The 17,390-nt window shown below is 44.0% G+C and overlaps 3 protein-coding genes across 6 annotated transcripts; 1 reads left to right on the top strand and 2 right to left on the bottom strand.

Moving 5' to 3' along the window:
- Positions 1-143: 143 nt before the first annotated feature.
- On the bottom strand, positions 144-1,524 carry kiaa1143 (KIAA1143 ortholog). Its single transcript, XM_011484950.2, has 3 exons — positions 1,312-1,524; positions 732-870; positions 144-629 (listed from the first exon to the last, which is right to left on the bottom strand). The coding sequence occupies exons 1-3, from the start codon at positions 1,423-1,425 to the stop codon at positions 406-408; spliced, it is 477 nt and encodes a 158-aa protein (XP_011483252.1). The 5' UTR covers positions 1,426-1,524; the 3' UTR covers positions 144-405.
- On the top strand, positions 1,437-3,974 carry LOC101174048 (transmembrane protein 42). The gene is made up of 4 exons (XM_004077658.3): positions 1,437-1,536; positions 1,736-1,923; positions 2,796-2,942; positions 3,008-3,974. The coding sequence occupies exons 2-4, from the start codon at positions 1,783-1,785 to the stop codon at positions 3,146-3,148; spliced, it is 429 nt and encodes a 142-aa protein (XP_004077706.3). The 5' UTR covers positions 1,437-1,536; positions 1,736-1,782; the 3' UTR covers positions 3,149-3,974.
- Positions 3,975-5,772: 1,798 nt separating this feature from the next.
- LOC101172759 (palmitoyltransferase ZDHHC3) lies at positions 5,773-16,310 on the bottom strand. 4 transcript variants are annotated; one of them, XM_023964178.1, is made up of 7 exons: positions 16,140-16,310; positions 13,491-13,921; positions 13,251-13,375; positions 13,003-13,099; positions 12,776-12,857; positions 10,610-10,740; positions 5,773-6,331 (listed from the first exon to the last, which is right to left on the bottom strand). In XM_023964178.1, exons 2-7 carry the CDS (start codon positions 13,830-13,832, stop codon positions 6,125-6,127), a joined length of 984 nt encoding a protein of 327 aa, XP_023819946.1. In that variant the 5' UTR covers positions 13,833-13,921; positions 16,140-16,310; the 3' UTR covers positions 5,773-6,124. The 4 variants fall into 4 exon arrangements, with proteins under 4 accessions (XP_023819946.1, XP_023819947.1, XP_023819949.1 ...); XM_023964179.1 differs by lacking the exon at positions 16,140-16,310 and adding an exon at positions 15,616-15,716; XM_023964181.1 differs by lacking the exon at positions 5,773-6,331 and adding an exon at positions 7,863-7,886.
- Between the last annotated feature and the right edge of the window lie 1,080 nt (positions 16,311-17,390).

Consider the following 17,390-nt stretch of genomic DNA (forward strand, 5'->3'; position numbering starts at 1 on the left):
GGTCTTCAGAGTCTGTTTTAAAGAACGGCTGGTGTCACAGGAATGAGGTTTCTGGAGCTAGGCCGGTTTGAAGAAGACCTCAGCAATGAGATGATGCTGCTGCGCTATCCAGGCTTTTCCATGAGTCAGAAAAAACCAGTGAGTCCGATCATTCAAATGTTTAATGCTAAACGGGGAAAAAACAGTAAAACTCTGAACATTTTCACAAAACGGCAGCGTTGATGCTAACTTTAAAAAGGTTTCAGTTTTCTTGCCTTGGGGACAGGGCAGAGGGTTGGACGAGTCCTGATTGGTCCATCATGCAGCCTCTGGTTTGGTTCTTCGGATTCTGGTATTCAGGTATGCGGTGACTGGAAACCAACAGCCAGGAAGTGGAGGACCAGAACCCAACAGTCTGTTTAACATTTAGTCTTCCTCGTCTTCATCATCCCCTCCAAATGAAAGAAGGCTGATATTTTTTATTTTCTTTCCTGCTTTCTTTTCAACCCCTTCCCTTTCTCCTCCCTCCTCCTCCTCATCCTCCTTCTTCTTCTTCTTCTTGCTGGAGCTGGCAGAGATACCCTGGAATTTCTCTGCAGAAGAGCGCTTGGCTGGTTTCTTGAAGAGGATTTTACCGTCTGATTTTTCATCTGTGGGGGGCAATTGAGGGTAGAGGGTGTGGTGCACAGGTAAAGAAATTAGGGTGTTGGCTTCAACTCAGAAGGAGAAATTTTTTTTTTTTTTTTTTTTACCTTTTTCTGCTGCACCTCCAGCTTTTATATCCTTGATCATCTCTGCAGACAGGTCTCCGTCTGTCAGAACAACAACTTGTGGTTGTTCATCCTCTCGATCACTGCCGCTGTCATCCTCAGGTGTGGGAATCACCTGGCGCTGAGGAGCAGAACAAGATTTTGACTGATGGGACATTCGTTTCAAAGGATTTACTCTTTTGGTCAAACAGTGCAGGTGTTGCAGGTCCGAATCCCCTTCATAGCAGTGTGGATGACGCTGAGTTCTACACAACAGCATCATCAGAAGGATGAGCGGATCACCAACTGGGCCTCCTGGGCTGATGTTGGCTTCACCAATCTGTGTATGTGACTATGAATCTGTCTATGTATGTCTATGTGTGTCTGTGACTGAAAATACTGGAAATGAGGAGCATATTAAACTTCAATCGTCGACGCAGAGGCGATTTCTGTCCTCGTGAATCTACGTCAAGGCTTTTCAATGGACTAAACGGATAAAACCCAAAGTGAATTCACGGCTTTGTTGTTGTAGGACAGAAGCGTTTCCGGTGTCGTTTCAGCTCGTGGAACCGCCTCTCGGTACCTTGGTGTCCACGTTCGGCCCCTCCTTGTATCCAACGTCCGTTTTGAACTTCTTCAGGAAGGTGGGTTCTGCCGGCTTCACCCACGAAACCCCGCCGCTCCTCTTTTTATCCATCCTCAATGAGACGCTTCCAAAGCTTCTACCCACGGAAACATCATCATGAAGCAGCCCCTCGTGACGGTGAGGGCAGCTCTAACTGGTGGAATTGAGTACGAACTCTTCCGGGTAAATATGGCACTTCAGAATAAAAGAGTTACGTGGATGTTTTTTGTTTCCTTTCATGGATTTTCAGTAAGGATTTTTTTCATTGGGACCTAACAAACAGTGAATGTTTTAAGCCCACAAATGTAAGATCATTTTTGGTTTTGAGTGTGTTATTGATGAGCTTCTGGCTCTTATTTTGAAATGTCACCATCACCGGAAGCTCGACCCTGCTGTCAACGGAAGTCGGTCTCCTGCTCTGCTTTCATTATGTCTGGTGGGACTCTGTCCGCGCTGACGGCCGGTCTCCTGGCTGCTGCCGCCTCTCTGGCTGCCAAGTTGTCCCTGGGGGGGGACCTCCTGAAGCTGTGCGAGGCCGACGTCCCCGGGGGGGCCGCATGTAGCCAATGGGTAACAGCAAACAGAAAATGAATTGATGTTTGAAAGAGGTGAATGGCCCTAAAGTAGGGACCGCACAAGCCACAACTTTCTGTGGTCCAGTCAGAGATACCACAAACGATGGAGCTTCCAATTCCGAACACAGATAATAAACACAATAGCCCAATAGACCTCAAGCTCAGCAAGTTAATATTTTAGATATTGCTGATGATGGTCTTGTTTGTTTGTGGATACAAAACTTGGTAATCACAACACTACATCTTCCATGTCTGTACTCTGACTAAACACCATCAATTTTTCACAGGACATTATTGAAGTGATGCTGCAATTTTTAATATTTTTCAGAAGATCGTTCATTTTATGTTAGATGCTTTACGTCTGCCGAGTGCAGTTTAATATTCTGTATTAAGGGTTTGAACCTGTGACCTCTCCTTACTGCGGAGGTGTGGGATTCGGGTCTGCAATGATGAACGTCACACAAAATTTCCTCAAAGTTCAGGGGGTGGTTCTGGCGCCCTAGTTTATCTTTTAGCTTTCACGAATCTGTGAAATCGATTAAAAGTCATGAGAAAGCTGCCGTTGGCTCACAAATGTCCACTAAGTCCACTGTACCTTGTTCTAAATCGAAATCAGAGTATAACTTATGTCAGTAAGCACCACGACACATATATCAACACTGTAGATTTTCCAATTCCAAAACCAAGTTCTTCAATGGTGAAGTAAACGGCATGCACAGCGACACCCTTTGTGGTACCTACCTAAAGTGTAGCCGTCAGGACTGAGCATAGATGACCAAAAGTGTCGTCATTTAGATGTTGGGCTGTTTTATTTCTTTTTTTGCTTTGTAAGCACAGAGTCATGGTGGCTTCCTGCTGTCCCGGCAGATCCATGTTCTGCTGCGGCTGCTGTGTGGTGGCCTGATGCTCAGCTGCAACGCTCTGATGTGGACCTTCTTCTCCAGAGCCCTCCGTCACTCCTCCTCCACAGCCAGGACCACCCTCACCACCACCGGCTCCAGCTTCATCTTTTCTGTGAGCACCTCGCTTCTCCTCATTGCCGTTGTGATCACGCAGTGACCCTGAATGTCCGGCTGCAGGGGATCCTGGGGCGGCTGATGTTTGGGGAGAACCACGGGCCTTTGTGGTGGACAGGCATCAGCCTCACTCTGTGTGGACTGCTGCTGCTTCACGGAACCGCTCAGATGCCGCCGGTAGACCGCAGCTCCAAGGATAAGTGAGGCGCCAGACCTTCACCGAAGCAGAGAAGTGACCGATAGTCTTCGGAGGACGGCTCACTACTGCGGTTGTCAGGATCCTTTGGTCCTACACCAAAGCTTTGAAAACAATCTATAGTGGCAGAGATGAACCACTTGGTGACAGAAAACTGTTTTTTCCACGAGGTGGTTAAGTAAGTTAGGGTGTGCTGGTTTAAATAAATACTTGGGACTGGTTTGAAACTTTAGCTGTTTTTTGTCTGAAGCACTTTGATGGTACATGCAGTTCACAAGGCTTCAAAGCTTCATGGATGCTGGGAACTGTGGTCTGTGATTAGCCACCTCTTGGAGCGTCCTCTCATCTCAGACCAGCAGGAGAATCTCCACCACTGTTTAAGAACTAAGAAACGTGAAGAGACTTGAGTCGAGGACATTTTTGTTTCAAAAAATGCCATATTCCTGCACTTGTTTTTCAGATAAGTCTAGCTTCTTAGCATGTATGAAAATTACAAGTCTAAAAAAAGTCCCATAATGATAAAAAAGATGATAGATGGCATCTATAAAAAAGACAAAAGAGGATATCTATCTATATATATATATATATGGAAACACTGGAGGGCCTGTCTAATGTTTATGGTGTTTTATGCATAAGTAATCTTTTTATTTTATTCATATATTTTTTTACGAATTTCTCTTTTACTTTTCATTAACTATTGTTATTTTTGTATACTGCTTCTTAACTGGTGTATTCTTGACATGCTGCTTTTTTTAATGTAGTGGGTCTGGGTACTTTTATTGATTGGACTACGAGTCTGGAATAAACTCCAACTGTCCGTCCGTCCGTCTAAAACCTCCACCTCCCTCATTTATTCAGGTCCTCTGCCGACTGAACTATTTCTGTTTAGTTTATGGTGTGCATGTAAGTTAAAAAAAAAACGTCTTGAGTTTTTATAATCGTGTGATCAAAATTTAGTTTTAACTCTAGAACCCCGCCTCCTGCCTTTGTGTGCAGTCAACGTATTTCACCATCTCTTTCCACTTTGGCACATAACGTTGTTTTTTTCTGTAAAGCTGTAACTGATGAAGGGTTTTAACAGTTTTTGTTGGTACTGAGAGAAACCGTGTGTAAATGTCTGTTTGGAGTATTTAATTCAAAGAAACCTGGAGTTTTATTGCTAAATATAGTTTTATGAATGTAATATTTGTTAATAAAATCAGGCTTTTTACCTTATTATCATAATCAGTGAAACCAAACAGAATGTTCTTCATAGTCTGGAAGAAAAGGGGATACGAGTCCTGATTCCATTCGGTAATTTGTTCCAAACTAGTTTAGTTTGCTCAGATGTCCAAATTACATTTATTAATGTTTCTTCATAGAGTTCATAGAATTTACAGTTTTTATTCAGATCTCTCTTAAACCTTTGCATGAACTGATTGGTTGGATAAAATCTATGTAAGAGTCTTTAACCCTTGTGCTATCTTAGATGACCCCACCCTTACATTGACGTGTTCTCCCTACCATGACAAAGGTGGATAAAAGTGGAAAGATTTCATGTAATCCATGGACACCAGTGAAGATCACAGATCATTAAAAGAAAAAAGGTTCAAAGCACTGTCTAGTGGGTCTAGATGACCCAACTCCCAATGTTAAAGTGCCTCGGATAGCACAAGGGTTTCATGAAACTTCTTGGACCTTATTGTTCAATACAAATTTTCTTGGCAGAGGGCAAGGAGGGAAGTCCAAAACATCATTGCTGGAGATTCAGCTGGAACAATCTCAGGATAGCTTTATTTATTTATTTTGTAGAAAAGCAGATTTTTTTCAACAGTTATGTTGAAGCTGATGCTGGCGGTCAGATGCACCTGTTCCATTCAATAGGTGAGATGAAGAAGAGCAGCAGGAAAGACGACTGAAAAGTCCTGAGGTTGGATGAATTCAGTTTAGGTGTAGAGTTGACCCTGATGATTGAAGTGCTATTATCAAACCATCGCTGTATGAAGACAGTTTTATACTGGAATATTTACATTATTCCAGATGTAGAACCTGCGAGGAGAGAAGTTATGTTGAGGCCACCCACCTGAGAGAAAACAGAGTTTGGGGATAAAAATCCATAAAGAGTTTGGATGTTTCAGAAACCTTCTGACCCACATTAATTTAAAAAGTCACAAGTAATGAAATCCAAAAAGTTCAGACCACCATTACTGTAGTCATTCATCAGAACTGATATCCTGATATGATGTGTTTGATTTCTCCAGACAAAGTCACATAATTTATGTACAGCTTTGCTTGTCAATTTGCTGACATATAGAGACTGAGCTGCATAAGTGACTAGAGAGCCCTTCAGCCTTGGAAAGGAGAATTCTACCTTTAATGGACGGATCTCAGAAGAGCCTAAACTACATTTTCTCCAAACTCTTACTAACTGCAACTTTCCATCCACATTTTGAATGGAGCCTAAGGACTTCATGCTGCTGTCCAAACTCATGGCACAATCTAAACCATTTCACGAATCAGTCATGTGGTACAGCCGGGCACCGAAGCTCTCGACGGCATTGTTTTTCCACTCCTCGGCATCGCGGACACTCCTCCTCCAGCCACTAAAAAGCCCCATAAAATTGCTCAGATGAACTGATAACAGAAAATACTCTTAGTGATGGAGACAAGCAGTTTAATTTTTCTCTTTGAAAGTAGGTCTGCTGGGTTTACCAGAAGAGAAGATGGTGATAAACCCAGACAGAAGAAAGTGACACATGGAGACTGCATACCTGATGGTGGGGTAGAAAAAGGCACAGAGTCTGTCTTTAGAGAGGAAGAGGAAAACCAGCAGAGACTTTTATGTCTCTTTGCTGTCGTTCCTGCACATTTTTTGGTAAAAGCTATAAATCCTCACAGTAGCTGCATTTTCCAACAAAATGAAACAAATTAAGTTTAAAGGTTTATCACTCTGAAAAGTCCCAAAATTCTAAAAAGGTTGTGCAGAGCCGCAGGTGTGTAGTGCTCTAGCTGAGCGGGATGGTGATGACGTCTTCCTCGATGATCTCCCCCTGCATGACTGCGGCGTGGCCTTCAGAGTCCTTTCGGCAGCTGAGGCCCGTGAAGGGGCTGCACCATGAAAAGGCCAGAGGGCCTCCAAATGCCTCCTGCATGGCCTCCCAACAAGGCATCTTCCCCCACTTTCCTGTCTCTCCTTTTAGGCGTTCAATTCCCTGAAGAAGACACAAGAGTGAGGCCAGCAGAGTTCAAAGCTAAGAACAGTAATGGCCTACTTTAATACACTCGGTCTGCTAAAAGATTTGAAATGATCTGCTTTGAAAGAGCTTGAAGGACTTTCAGTTGTGGCGCTTTGCACTGGCCAGGACCTCTGAAATGCACCGAGCATGTGCTGCAGTGGTCTACCACTCACGAGCGCCTGCAGGGAGCTTAGAACCTCAGCCTTCAGGCTCCAGTAAAGTGCAGCACAAACCCCTTTCTTAAGAACGGCTTAAACAGCTCCAATGAAAATTGTGTTTTTGGTGGTTTTACTATGTAACATTTTGTCATAATGGAGGACATTCATGAAGAAGATTAAAACTACATTCAAGTATTTCTTTAAATCGTGGTGAATCAGGAGCAGATGAAAAAAACAATGCTGTTGGAAAAAGCTTGTAGCAGTGACGTAGGTGCTTCAGTGGGCGGGCCAAAGTCTTCCTGCTCCGCCCCATTCTGACTCATCCACCTGCAGACCAATAGATCCATAAACGCCTTTGTTTTCCTCGTCTGAGCTGGAATCTGGATCTAAACTGTACGGCTGGAGAGCTCTGATACCGCTCGCCATTTATGTTGCACTGTTAATGTTAGGTTGGGGGTGTGAGGGGCTGTAAGCTAGTGGGAGAGAGTAAACATAAGGTATGATGGGAAATGAGCGCAGCAAACATGCCGGTCCAAAACTCAGAGGTGAATTTCTAATGAACATCTGTCGCTCTGCAGAAACTATGTCCTGGAAAACAAAACGCTTTTTGGATTTTGGCTGTATGAAACTGGTAAAATCCTAATGAAAAGACCACTGGGAATGCTTTGAAAATAGTTTAAAAGTTGATCGGACTAGGAATTTAAATTTGACTTCAGGAAAAAAAAGTCAGATTACAACAAGTCTAAAGTAATGGCCTCAGAAAATGTTTACTGTTTTTTTTTTACAACCAAGTGTGATCAAAGATGAGTTCAACCATTTGAAATCAAACGGTGACTTCCATAAGAAAACTGGTAAATTCCTTCCAGATGAGGAAAATGTTACACAGCTAACAGAAACTGTTGCATACCAACACCAGGACGAGCACTGAAGTGAAGCTGCAGATAGTCTGCTGGTACAATTCCCAATCCCACAAACCCAACATGCAGGTGTGACGGTGAGCGCCAAAAACCGTTTCCTTCAAATGGAACGAGAGCTGAACAAAGTGTCAGAGCAGCTGAATGAGTGGATTCACTGCAGTGCAGTGAGAGCTTCATGGCCAGTCCGGACAGGGCAGCTTTCACCTCAGGTAAAAGTCCCAAAAACATTGATTCAGAAACAGTGGGGGGGAGGGGGGGGACATGCAGGACTGTCATGCATGTCCAAGGCCTGAGGACAGAGTCTGCACAAAAGCCAGTCATCCACTCAGGTCGGCTGAACGACAGTAAAGGCAGAGGGGAAGGCTGGGCAGGGGGGAGGGGGGGGGGTCTGCATGCAGGGTGGGGCAGCTTACCTGTTAGGATCATTACAGATGTCTGCCTCAGAAAGCTGAGTTACTGAAGTAGAACACATGAGAGTGACGGGACACCGGGAAAGAGGCAGATCTCAGACATGGAGGGGCAAAGGTGTGAGCAGAAAAAGGGTCAAACTCTCCCCCCCCACCACCCAGGAAAGACGCACATACACTGCAGCTGAGAAGAATTTATTCTATTTACTGAAATATGTCAGAAATATTAAAAAAGTTTACATTTGTGTAAAAAACAAAAAACAAAACAGAAAATTGTTTTAAAGACATGAAAAAGAGGAGATCCATCCACATGCATCCAAACACAAAGATCAAAGGAGAAAACCCACAGAGAAAGTGCAGATTTGACTTGAAAAACAGCTGGTCTGAGGAGGAGAAACCAAGAAGACCCCTCCCATCACACAAACACAGGGGGTTACATTATATGTATAAGGAGAATGGACATGTGCTTTACATTTTAAAGCATGTCAGACAGTGAATAGGGAGCTTTATCTTGATTGAATCCGGAATTCTCTAATCTGAAAACTCAACATCTGATTCATGAATGTAAAACTGCACAGATGAGAGAAAAAAGCCAAAATTCCCCAAAAGGAAAAGCAGAGTTTAGTGTTTAAACGTTTAAAAGTCCAACAGGCTCAGTTCTAACTTCTTATCTCCATCTCTCCACATGAAACAGCTGCAGCTCCAGTTTATTGATTGAAACAGAAGATCCTGAGTTACAAGTTGAGCTGCGTTCACTGACGCAGCGGATCAGAACCTTCTTTTGGTCTGGATGTTGTGCAGGGGGTCGTCCTGCAGCCGAACTTTCCTGCTGCTTGATCTCTCACCCGTAATGATTTAGACAGCAATGCTGTCACATCCATTCAGATGCAGCGTGGGGAACATGTGACTGCAGAGAGCTGCCTTTGAAGCATTTCTCTCTCAGTTGAGTCCACAGTCTAAGCTGGCTGGTACGGAAAGCAAAGGTGTCATTCATTTGCTGACTTGTTTTCTGGATTCTGACTAAGTGAAGATGTTTGTGTTTCGTATCAGCTTCTTGACTGTCAGGTACAGGGTCAATCTTACCCAAAAAAGACCTTCTGATCCTTTTTTTCTGGATAAAAGAACATCTTAATGAAATCCACAAAGAACAGAGGTTCTCTGAAACCATTAAGGAGCAAATTCAGTCTTTTTCTCTGCGACTCGACTGACTAAAGGCAACACAAAAATGAAGAGGGAGCACAGAGAAGCACAGGAAAGGCTGCTCAAAGCCTGTGTAGGGGGGGGGGTAAGTCCCGGAGGGGAGCGGAGACTCTCACACCACATACTGATAGGTCTCCGCCTTCCCATGGTCAGGGGTAGAGAAGGGGCTAAACCACAAAAAGGAGAAGTGGTGTCCAAATACCGCCCTCATGTTCATCCACTTAGTTTTTTTAGCCCATCTTCTCTCTTCCTTTTTCAACTGCTCTATGCCCTGAAAACGAAAGACAACCAAACTTCAGACGGTGTGAGTTGGAGACCTGCGGGTTAATCCCAAACCACATTCCAAAGACTTTTTAGAACATAAGAAGACTTTCATGTTGGTAAAAATGCTCTTTTCACACAGCATAGCTTCACTCCCAATACGGAACATAAAGAGGAATTTGGTTTGGAAGATTTAAATCTGTTGAAAATGGGGTTTTTAACATGTAGCAGTTTTTCTCAGGATGGAGGACATTGTAAAGAGAATTAAGATTAAAACTGCATTTCAGAGTATTTTTTATTCAAATCATTGTGAATCGGGAGCAGAACAAAAAAATGCAGTTGGAAAAACTTTGTAGCAGTTATTTAGAAGCTACAATCAGCAGCTACAGTCTTCCTGCTCCGCTCCATTCTGATGCATCCACCTGCAGACAAATAGATCCGTGAACGTCTTTGTTTTCCTCGTCTGAGCTGGAATCTGGATCTAAAACGTACAGCTGGATGGCTCTGATATTGCTCGCCGTTTTTGTTGCACCGCTAAAGTTCGCTTGGGTTGTGAGGGGCTGTAAGCTAGTGGGAGAGAGGGGAAACAGAGGGCTGATGGGAAATGAGCACTGGCTCATCCCGCATCAACAGTCCCGCCCACAACCCAGAGGTGAAATTCGAACAAATTCTTGCCGCTCTGCAGAAACTATGTCCAAGAAAATGACATCTTTCGGATTTCGGATAAACCACTGGGATCACAACAGATCTGAAGATGATTGTAGTGGGACTTTAACACCAGCAGCACACTGGCAGAGGTCCATGTGACCACGGCAGAGCGAGGGGGGACACAGACTCCTCCCACCTCCACATAAACAATGCAGTGTGCAAAAGTCATCCAACCGTAAAACGGGAGTCAAAGTTTCATGCAGAAATGGGGGTTGAATCCAGGAGGAAGCTCCATCAGAGGCAGCCTTGCGGTCAGATGGTTCAGCGCTCCATCTGACCGCACCTCCAGTCTGTTCTCCGTCTCTTCACTCAGGTTAACTGGCACCTATGCATTCAGATTGTGCTTTTTTTTGTTCTAGAGCCACCTCAAACGCTCCACCACAGCCGTTTCTTCACGGCATTGACTCCCCTTTGTTAGCTCTCAGTTGCCTGCTCTTATGCAGGCTGCGAGGTGTGTGTGTGGGGGGGGGGGGGGTCATGTTCACATAAGGAAAAGGGGGGGTGGTGGTTAGTGTTAAACAGGCGTCTCAGTAGCAGAAAGAAGGAAGCAGAGAATAGTAGAGAGGGGAATGAGTGAAAAAGATCTCTAAAAGGGTCACTTACAGTCTCATCGGTACAGATGGAGTGGACTTGGGTGCCGAACATCACAGAGGTGAAGATGAGGAAGAGGAGGCCCTCAAAGCACAGGAGTATGAGGAGGATGACTGTTGCTGGAGGAGAGAAGGAACTGCACTCTGGGGGATGGAGGGACATGAAAAGGCCAGAAAAACTACATAAAGAAGTACTGCAGTAAGACTCAGAGTGCTGCTACTCTACTGCTCTGGGGGGGGGGATACAGACTGGCTTTTACCAACAGACCCCTCAACATCTCCAGGACCTGGAAACAAGCATCCTCACATCGCAACATGAATACAGATGCAATGCAGCATCTGTATGATTTTCATTTGAATCCCAAGCATTCTTACGTGACCTGGCAGATGTGGCCTAAAATCAGCTCGATTCCGACTGTTGATAATGCAATGCAACTATTTAGCGAGCTATTCAGTGATGTCACTAATAAGCGGCTCAAAGTAAAGGTCCCAGCCTCTGGTTTCACCATGAACTTAGTGTTGTTCTCCGAGAAAAGATCAAAGCATGGAAAAAAAAGTGCAGCAGATCTTCTGGCATGTAAACAAATCAGAAACAAGTCGCCCGCAAAGCAAAACCAAACTATTTTTAAAGAACAGCTTAGAGTCATTTCTGGAATGTGAGCTCTTGGAGGAGCTGCAAAACAGCCTCCAGGTTTAAATGGGCTGAGCCATTTCATTGCAGGCCCCATCGCAAATATTTTCAGCCTCTCTCTTTGTACTGCTGAACTCTGCTGCGGTGCACCTCCTCTTTAAGGGTGGGGATCGGTCTGACCCCAACTGTTACAGACCTGTCTCAACTCTTCCTCGTCTTGCAAAGGTTTTAGAAAGACCTGTCAATCAACTTACACATTACTTGGATTGTCACAATATCTCATCTCCTGTCCAATCAGGTTTCAGAACTCTCTGGCTCTAAGAAAACATTGGTCCAAATGACCATCCTTCCCTGTTTGATGTCATTTTCAGCTAATAAGCATTTGCTGAAAAAACTGGACCCTCTTTCCCATTCTGCCATACGATTTAAAACACGCTCCTTTCAAAACCCACCACTATTCCCTCTAATCTTCACTAAATTGGACTTCCTTACTCACTTGACATCAAATTGGTTTCTGTTAATTTAAAAAACTCTCCTTGGCCTTTCTGCTGTACTCTTCACCCCCTCCATGTACAACACCCGCTCTGCACAAACGGATTTTGTTATCGGTCCCTAAATCAAACTCCTCTTTGGGTTCTTTATCCTTTCAGTCTGCAAAGCCCAGAAACAGGAATAATTCATTAAAAAAACCCTGACAATGGACACTTTTATTTTCCCTGGTTGTTATTGTACATAAGAACATGTTCTCCATAGCTTATCTGGTTAAATAAAGGTTTAAAAAAATAAAAAAAGACTTTTAAAGGGAATCTTAGTGATCATTTTAACTAAAAATATTGATGCAACTTAGTTTTATGCATCTAATAATTGTAATAATTGTATTATTTTAATGATTGTCTGTGTTACTACTGTTTTATTCTGGTTTTTTGTTCTACATCTCTACTGCAACTCATTTTCTGTCCTCTAAGGCCTTTTGCCAGGCCACAGTTGAAAATAAGAATTTCTTTTCTTAATCTGTCTCGCCTGGATAAATAAAGGTTAAATAAAATAAAATAAAATGCACCTTATAGGGCTTTCTTTGTTTTCTCATTTTAGTAAGAAGTGCACCGATGGGTTGATGTTCTTCAGGGAAAAACCCAAACTTAAAGAACTGCGTAACGTGGGGTTGGAATGATGGGAAAAAAATGACTTTCCGACTGGGAAAACACACATGAACGTAAGAAAAACAACAAATCTTCTACCACCACATGAATGCAGAAGAACCTTTTGCAGCTAACGTCAATGTATTTGTAGAGCGCCATCTATGGACAAACACTAGAACTACAAGGAAAATAAAAGATTGAGTATTATCAATATAATCTACTCCAGTTTGGCGGGCCATATTAAATAATTTAACAGGGCGCTGATGGCCCCTGGGTGGTAGTTTACCCACCCCTGGTTTAGAAGCATGAGGTTGAGTTCCATTAAATTCCATACATTTGTTTGTTTCTAAGATATCTTAGTCCAAACAAACACCGGGATGAGTGAAAAGGAAAACTGAAGAGTACTCACTTGTCCAGTCATCTTCAAAGCAGTAGAGGAAATGGAAGACCACCATGACCAGAGAATGGAGAGAGACGAGTGCAATGTACATCTGGGTCAAAAAAGGTAGGTTCAATGAAAACCGTGCTCACAGGCTGAGTGAGAACTCTGTCAGATTTTAGAAATCAGTGCTCCAGAAGGGAAAAGACACATCTCAGCTACCAAAGTTCACTTTACAACAAAAGGCAGTTACTTACTGTGAATAGCACAAAGTACTTTTGGTTGTTCTCTCCCACGCAGTTATTGACCCATGGACAGTGATGGTCCATCTTCCGTATGCACCTCCTGCACACACTGAACAACAGAGATCACATTGTCTACTTCCTGCTGATCAGCTCATAAAGTTCACCTATGAAAAGACAATGTTGAAAACAACGTGCTTTCAATAGTGCCAATGTTTTGCTCTGCAGATCTCCAGACATCCTGACACGTCCGTACATCCTACCTGCAGTGGTGTGCTCGGTCAGGCTTGATGCTGCAGCATTTGGGACATTTGTAGACCACCTGTCCTGGTTTCAATTGAAGGCTTTCTATGTACTCCTTAGTGGCGTTCCCTTTTGGCACTGCTCCCTGTCAGCAAACCAATATGAAAGGACTTCACCGTAGGCTGTTCACCACACAATGAAAGGCCAGAGAAGAGGCGGATCAAGAGCATGACGGTATCAGTGAGGCTGTGAGGACTTACAGGGTCTGTGCACATGGCCCTGAGGTGAGAAGCGAGGGCCAAAAAGGCCAGGCTGTTAAACACAGTCCCATTCACAACACTGTATATCAGATTCTTGGAGGGCAGCAGCATCACGAACACCACCACAAACTCTGCATAGAAAACCAGGAGCCATGTGATGACGGCACACACGATGCCACAGGTGTCTCTGATGAACCACAGGCCGGAAGTGGAAGATGAAGTGATGACATCTTTGGAGACGGGGATGCGTTGCTCAGCCTGCAAGCACTCGGACACTGCCACTGTCCCGGTCTGCCCACGCCCGTGATCAACATCCCTGCATCTGTGCACTGGACTCTTCATCCTTCCCGAGGTTAGAGGCGACCTCCAACGGCCCCCGGACTCCCTGCACCTTTATGGCACGCCCATTATTTGATGGGTAGGGATGACAGCTGCAAGATACTCACACGTGTTAACTTTCAGGTCATGTAGAAAGTTTCACAGCAGAGCTCAGGACAAATGAAGTGACTTCATGTGATCAACCTCTTTGTTTGAGACCACAGTTTGTCATAAAGGTTTTCTGTCAGGAATCTTAAACTCTAACAGAACTTTTTCATCTCTCTTAGCCCTTGTGCCATCTCCCAACGTTGACGTGCCTTGGAGGCACGTCAACGTTGGGAGTTGGTTCATCTGGACCATACAAAACAGCACGCTGAACCTTTTTTCTTCCATGATTAGTGATCTTCACTGGTCTCCACGGATTACATAAAATCCTCTTCACCTTTATCCACCTTTGTCATGGTAGGGAGAACACGTCAATGTAAGGGTGGGGTCATCTGGACCCCACAAGATAGCACAAGGGTTAGTAAAAATCTACAAAAATCAGGTCACCGAACAAATCGTTTTGTTCGTGAGTCACACGAGTTTATGATCACATAAATTAATTTTATGAAAAAGCTAACAGACAGGCTCACACAGAGAGACAGTTTAATACAAAAATATACTTAACTTCTATATAAAGTCTAAATTAGGATCAGTTTTAGATCAGAGGAATAGTACTTCATCCTTCAATGTATTTACACCATCTGCATTTTCTGTTCTCTAATCCATCCATGAGCCCGGTTTGATGTTGACAGCTGTGTGAATGTGCTGCACAACAGAAACTAAAAGCAGTGGAACCAAGAACCCTACACTATAACCAGTCTTGAAAATATGTCCAGTTTACCTTTGACTCACATTAAAATGAATCTGATCTGACAAATTAGTGCAGACGTCCTGCTGGAGATTCAAGTCCAAAGCCCTTGTAATACAGGGGTCGATATCTCATTAGGCCCCACTCCAACCTTTTGATCTTTTCCAGCTGTTCCCAGCTGTATTAATTATAATGGTGCCAAAGACCTGAGTTGTTCTCTAGAACATAGTTTCTGCCGAGCGACAGGGCTTTGTCCGAAATTCCTCTCTGAGTTGTGGCCAGGACTGTTGGCACGGAGTAAGCCCTCCCCCATTTCCCATCATCGCTCCGCTCTACTGCTACCCTGGAGCCCCTCACAACCCCAAGCTAACATTAGCAGTGTAACATGAATGGCGAGCGATATCAGAGCTATCCAGCCGTAAAGTTCTGATGCAGATTCCAACTCAACGAGGAAAACAAAGACGCACACGGATTGGATTTTTTTCTTCAAAGCCAAAAGATTCACAATAGAGATGTAGAGGTAGGTACCACAACAGATGTGGCTGCGCACGCCGTTTGCACATGTTCACTTCACCATTGAAGAACTTGGTTTTGGAATTGGAAAATATTAAGGGTTAATATATGTGTCGTGGTGCTTACTGGGACGGCTTATCAATTTGGAACAAGGTACAGTGGACTTTTGTGAGCCAACTTCAGCTTTCTTATGACTTTGGATCCATTTCACGGCTTCTATCATTTGTGGTCACCAACTTTTATCTCTGCACCACAGAAGGTTGTGGCTTGTGGTCCCTGTACTAGAGGAGCCACAACATTGAATTACAGGAATCGAAACAGCGATCTAAAGGAACTACAACAGAGATCTGGAGGAACCACACGTGGCCCTAAGCCTCAGGTTCCAGACCCCTGGTCTTCACTGTAAAGACCAGATTTCCTAACTGGAGAGGTGGAACCTACTGTTTCTCTGTTTGAGGAACTACTCCTGAGCCGGTGTTGATATATTTCTCCTGTGACTGAAAGGTCTTTTGTCAGATGACGTATCTTGTGTTTGACTCTCTGGTCGTGTCGCTCGGAAGGTCAGATCATCCATCCAGCTCGTCCATCGTCTACACAGAGAGAGACGTCGATTCTGCTCTGAAAACGCTGATCTCTGTCTCCGGAAGACGGCGGGAGAAAGGTGAGAAGACTGACGACAGAGCGAAGGCTCCGGGATTCAGCGGCATGTTTGTTCTTGATGACGGAAACTGTTCAGAATGAAGACTAACACGTTTGTCGGATTTCACATCCGGAAGTGAGGACGGCTCTCACCGATAGATACTAGCGCGGACGGGTTAGGTTCGGTTTACCGTGTGTAGTTAATGCTAAATAGGTTGTTAACGTGGATTCTAATCTTCAGATTAAAAGCTCCAGATACTATAAAGACGAGGGACTGCGCTAATTTTAGATTCATTGATGGTTTCCGTTCTCCTGCAGAGGCTTACCTGCATGCTAACCATCCTCAGCTGGATCTTCAGCTTCCTACTCGGTCTGTGGCCCCGCCCCTACCCGACCAGTGAACGGGATGACGTTTAAGCAATCGCCAATGGGATCGTAGTTTTTTCTTTTGTTTAATTTTTGTTAAACTTCTGCATCTGGAAGTGATCATGGAAGTTGAACCATAGACTGTATAGAGTACTGGACTGAGTGACTCCGCCCCCTGGTGTTCCAAACAGGAAGTGGCTCCAAGAAGGCAAAATCCATAGACTTCAGTAGAGAAATAAACAGCTGCTTACTCAGTCATTCTATTGTTCAGAATAACCATTCTGGCTCGGATACATTTTTTAAACATCTTCTTGATAATCCTCATTTTTTTCTTAATTTTTTTTTTTTGTCAAAAGTTCTTCAACTTATGCACTGACCAATCAGAGGCCTCAGTAAAAGCAAGTGGCGCCTGCTGGCATTTGATTGACAGATTCTCCAGAGCTGCTTTCAGTGGAAGGGGTGTGGACTTCCAACAAGCTTAGTCTTGATTGGCGAGAATAGTTTCCATAGAAATGTGATAAGAATCTGTCGTGTCGCTGTGTGGGCGGTGAAAGGAGTAGCTCAGGTGATGGTCATTCTCAGCTGTTAAAGGAAGATCTGAGCCACCTCTTGTGAGAGCATTCTGCCAGAGCTACCAGCCACTCAACCTTATGGGGAAGGTGCCGCTCGCTGCTATTTAGGGCGGTGTAGACAGGTAGAGCTGTTCCTGTGCAAGGAGGGCCGGGACCAGGAGTTGGCTGGCTGCCGGTGCCCTGCCCCCAGCCAGGACACCTAGCTGATCATCCCTGCCACCCGGAGCAGTCACACCCCGGGGAGCCGGCGGCACTGAACCACAATGCCAATAGCGAGCTCTCAGTTAAAATAAATAAGGTCTCTCTCAATTGAAAGTGTTACAAAAATCAAATTCTTGGGGATTGTTATCGATGACAAACTAAGTTGGAAGTCATACAGACACATACAAACTAAAGTTTCAAAAAGTATTTAAATCATAAATATATCTAAACATACAGTTAACGACAGTAGATAGTTATTGTACTGCTCATTGATACTACTATTTTTCACTTACTGTTTAGGTACATCCTCTAATTCTACTTCAGAAATGAGCCGTCAGAATTGTACATAAAGCTATCTTGATTGTACAAACAGTTTATTTGATCAATCCAGACTTTTAAAACTTTATGACCTTGTTGATTTTTTACACCACACAACTT

This window comes from Oryzias latipes, chromosome 16, assembly GCF_002234675.1.
Source record: "Oryzias latipes chromosome 16, ASM223467v1".
Classification (NCBI taxonomy): Eukaryota; Metazoa; Chordata; class Actinopteri; order Beloniformes; family Adrianichthyidae; genus Oryzias; species Oryzias latipes.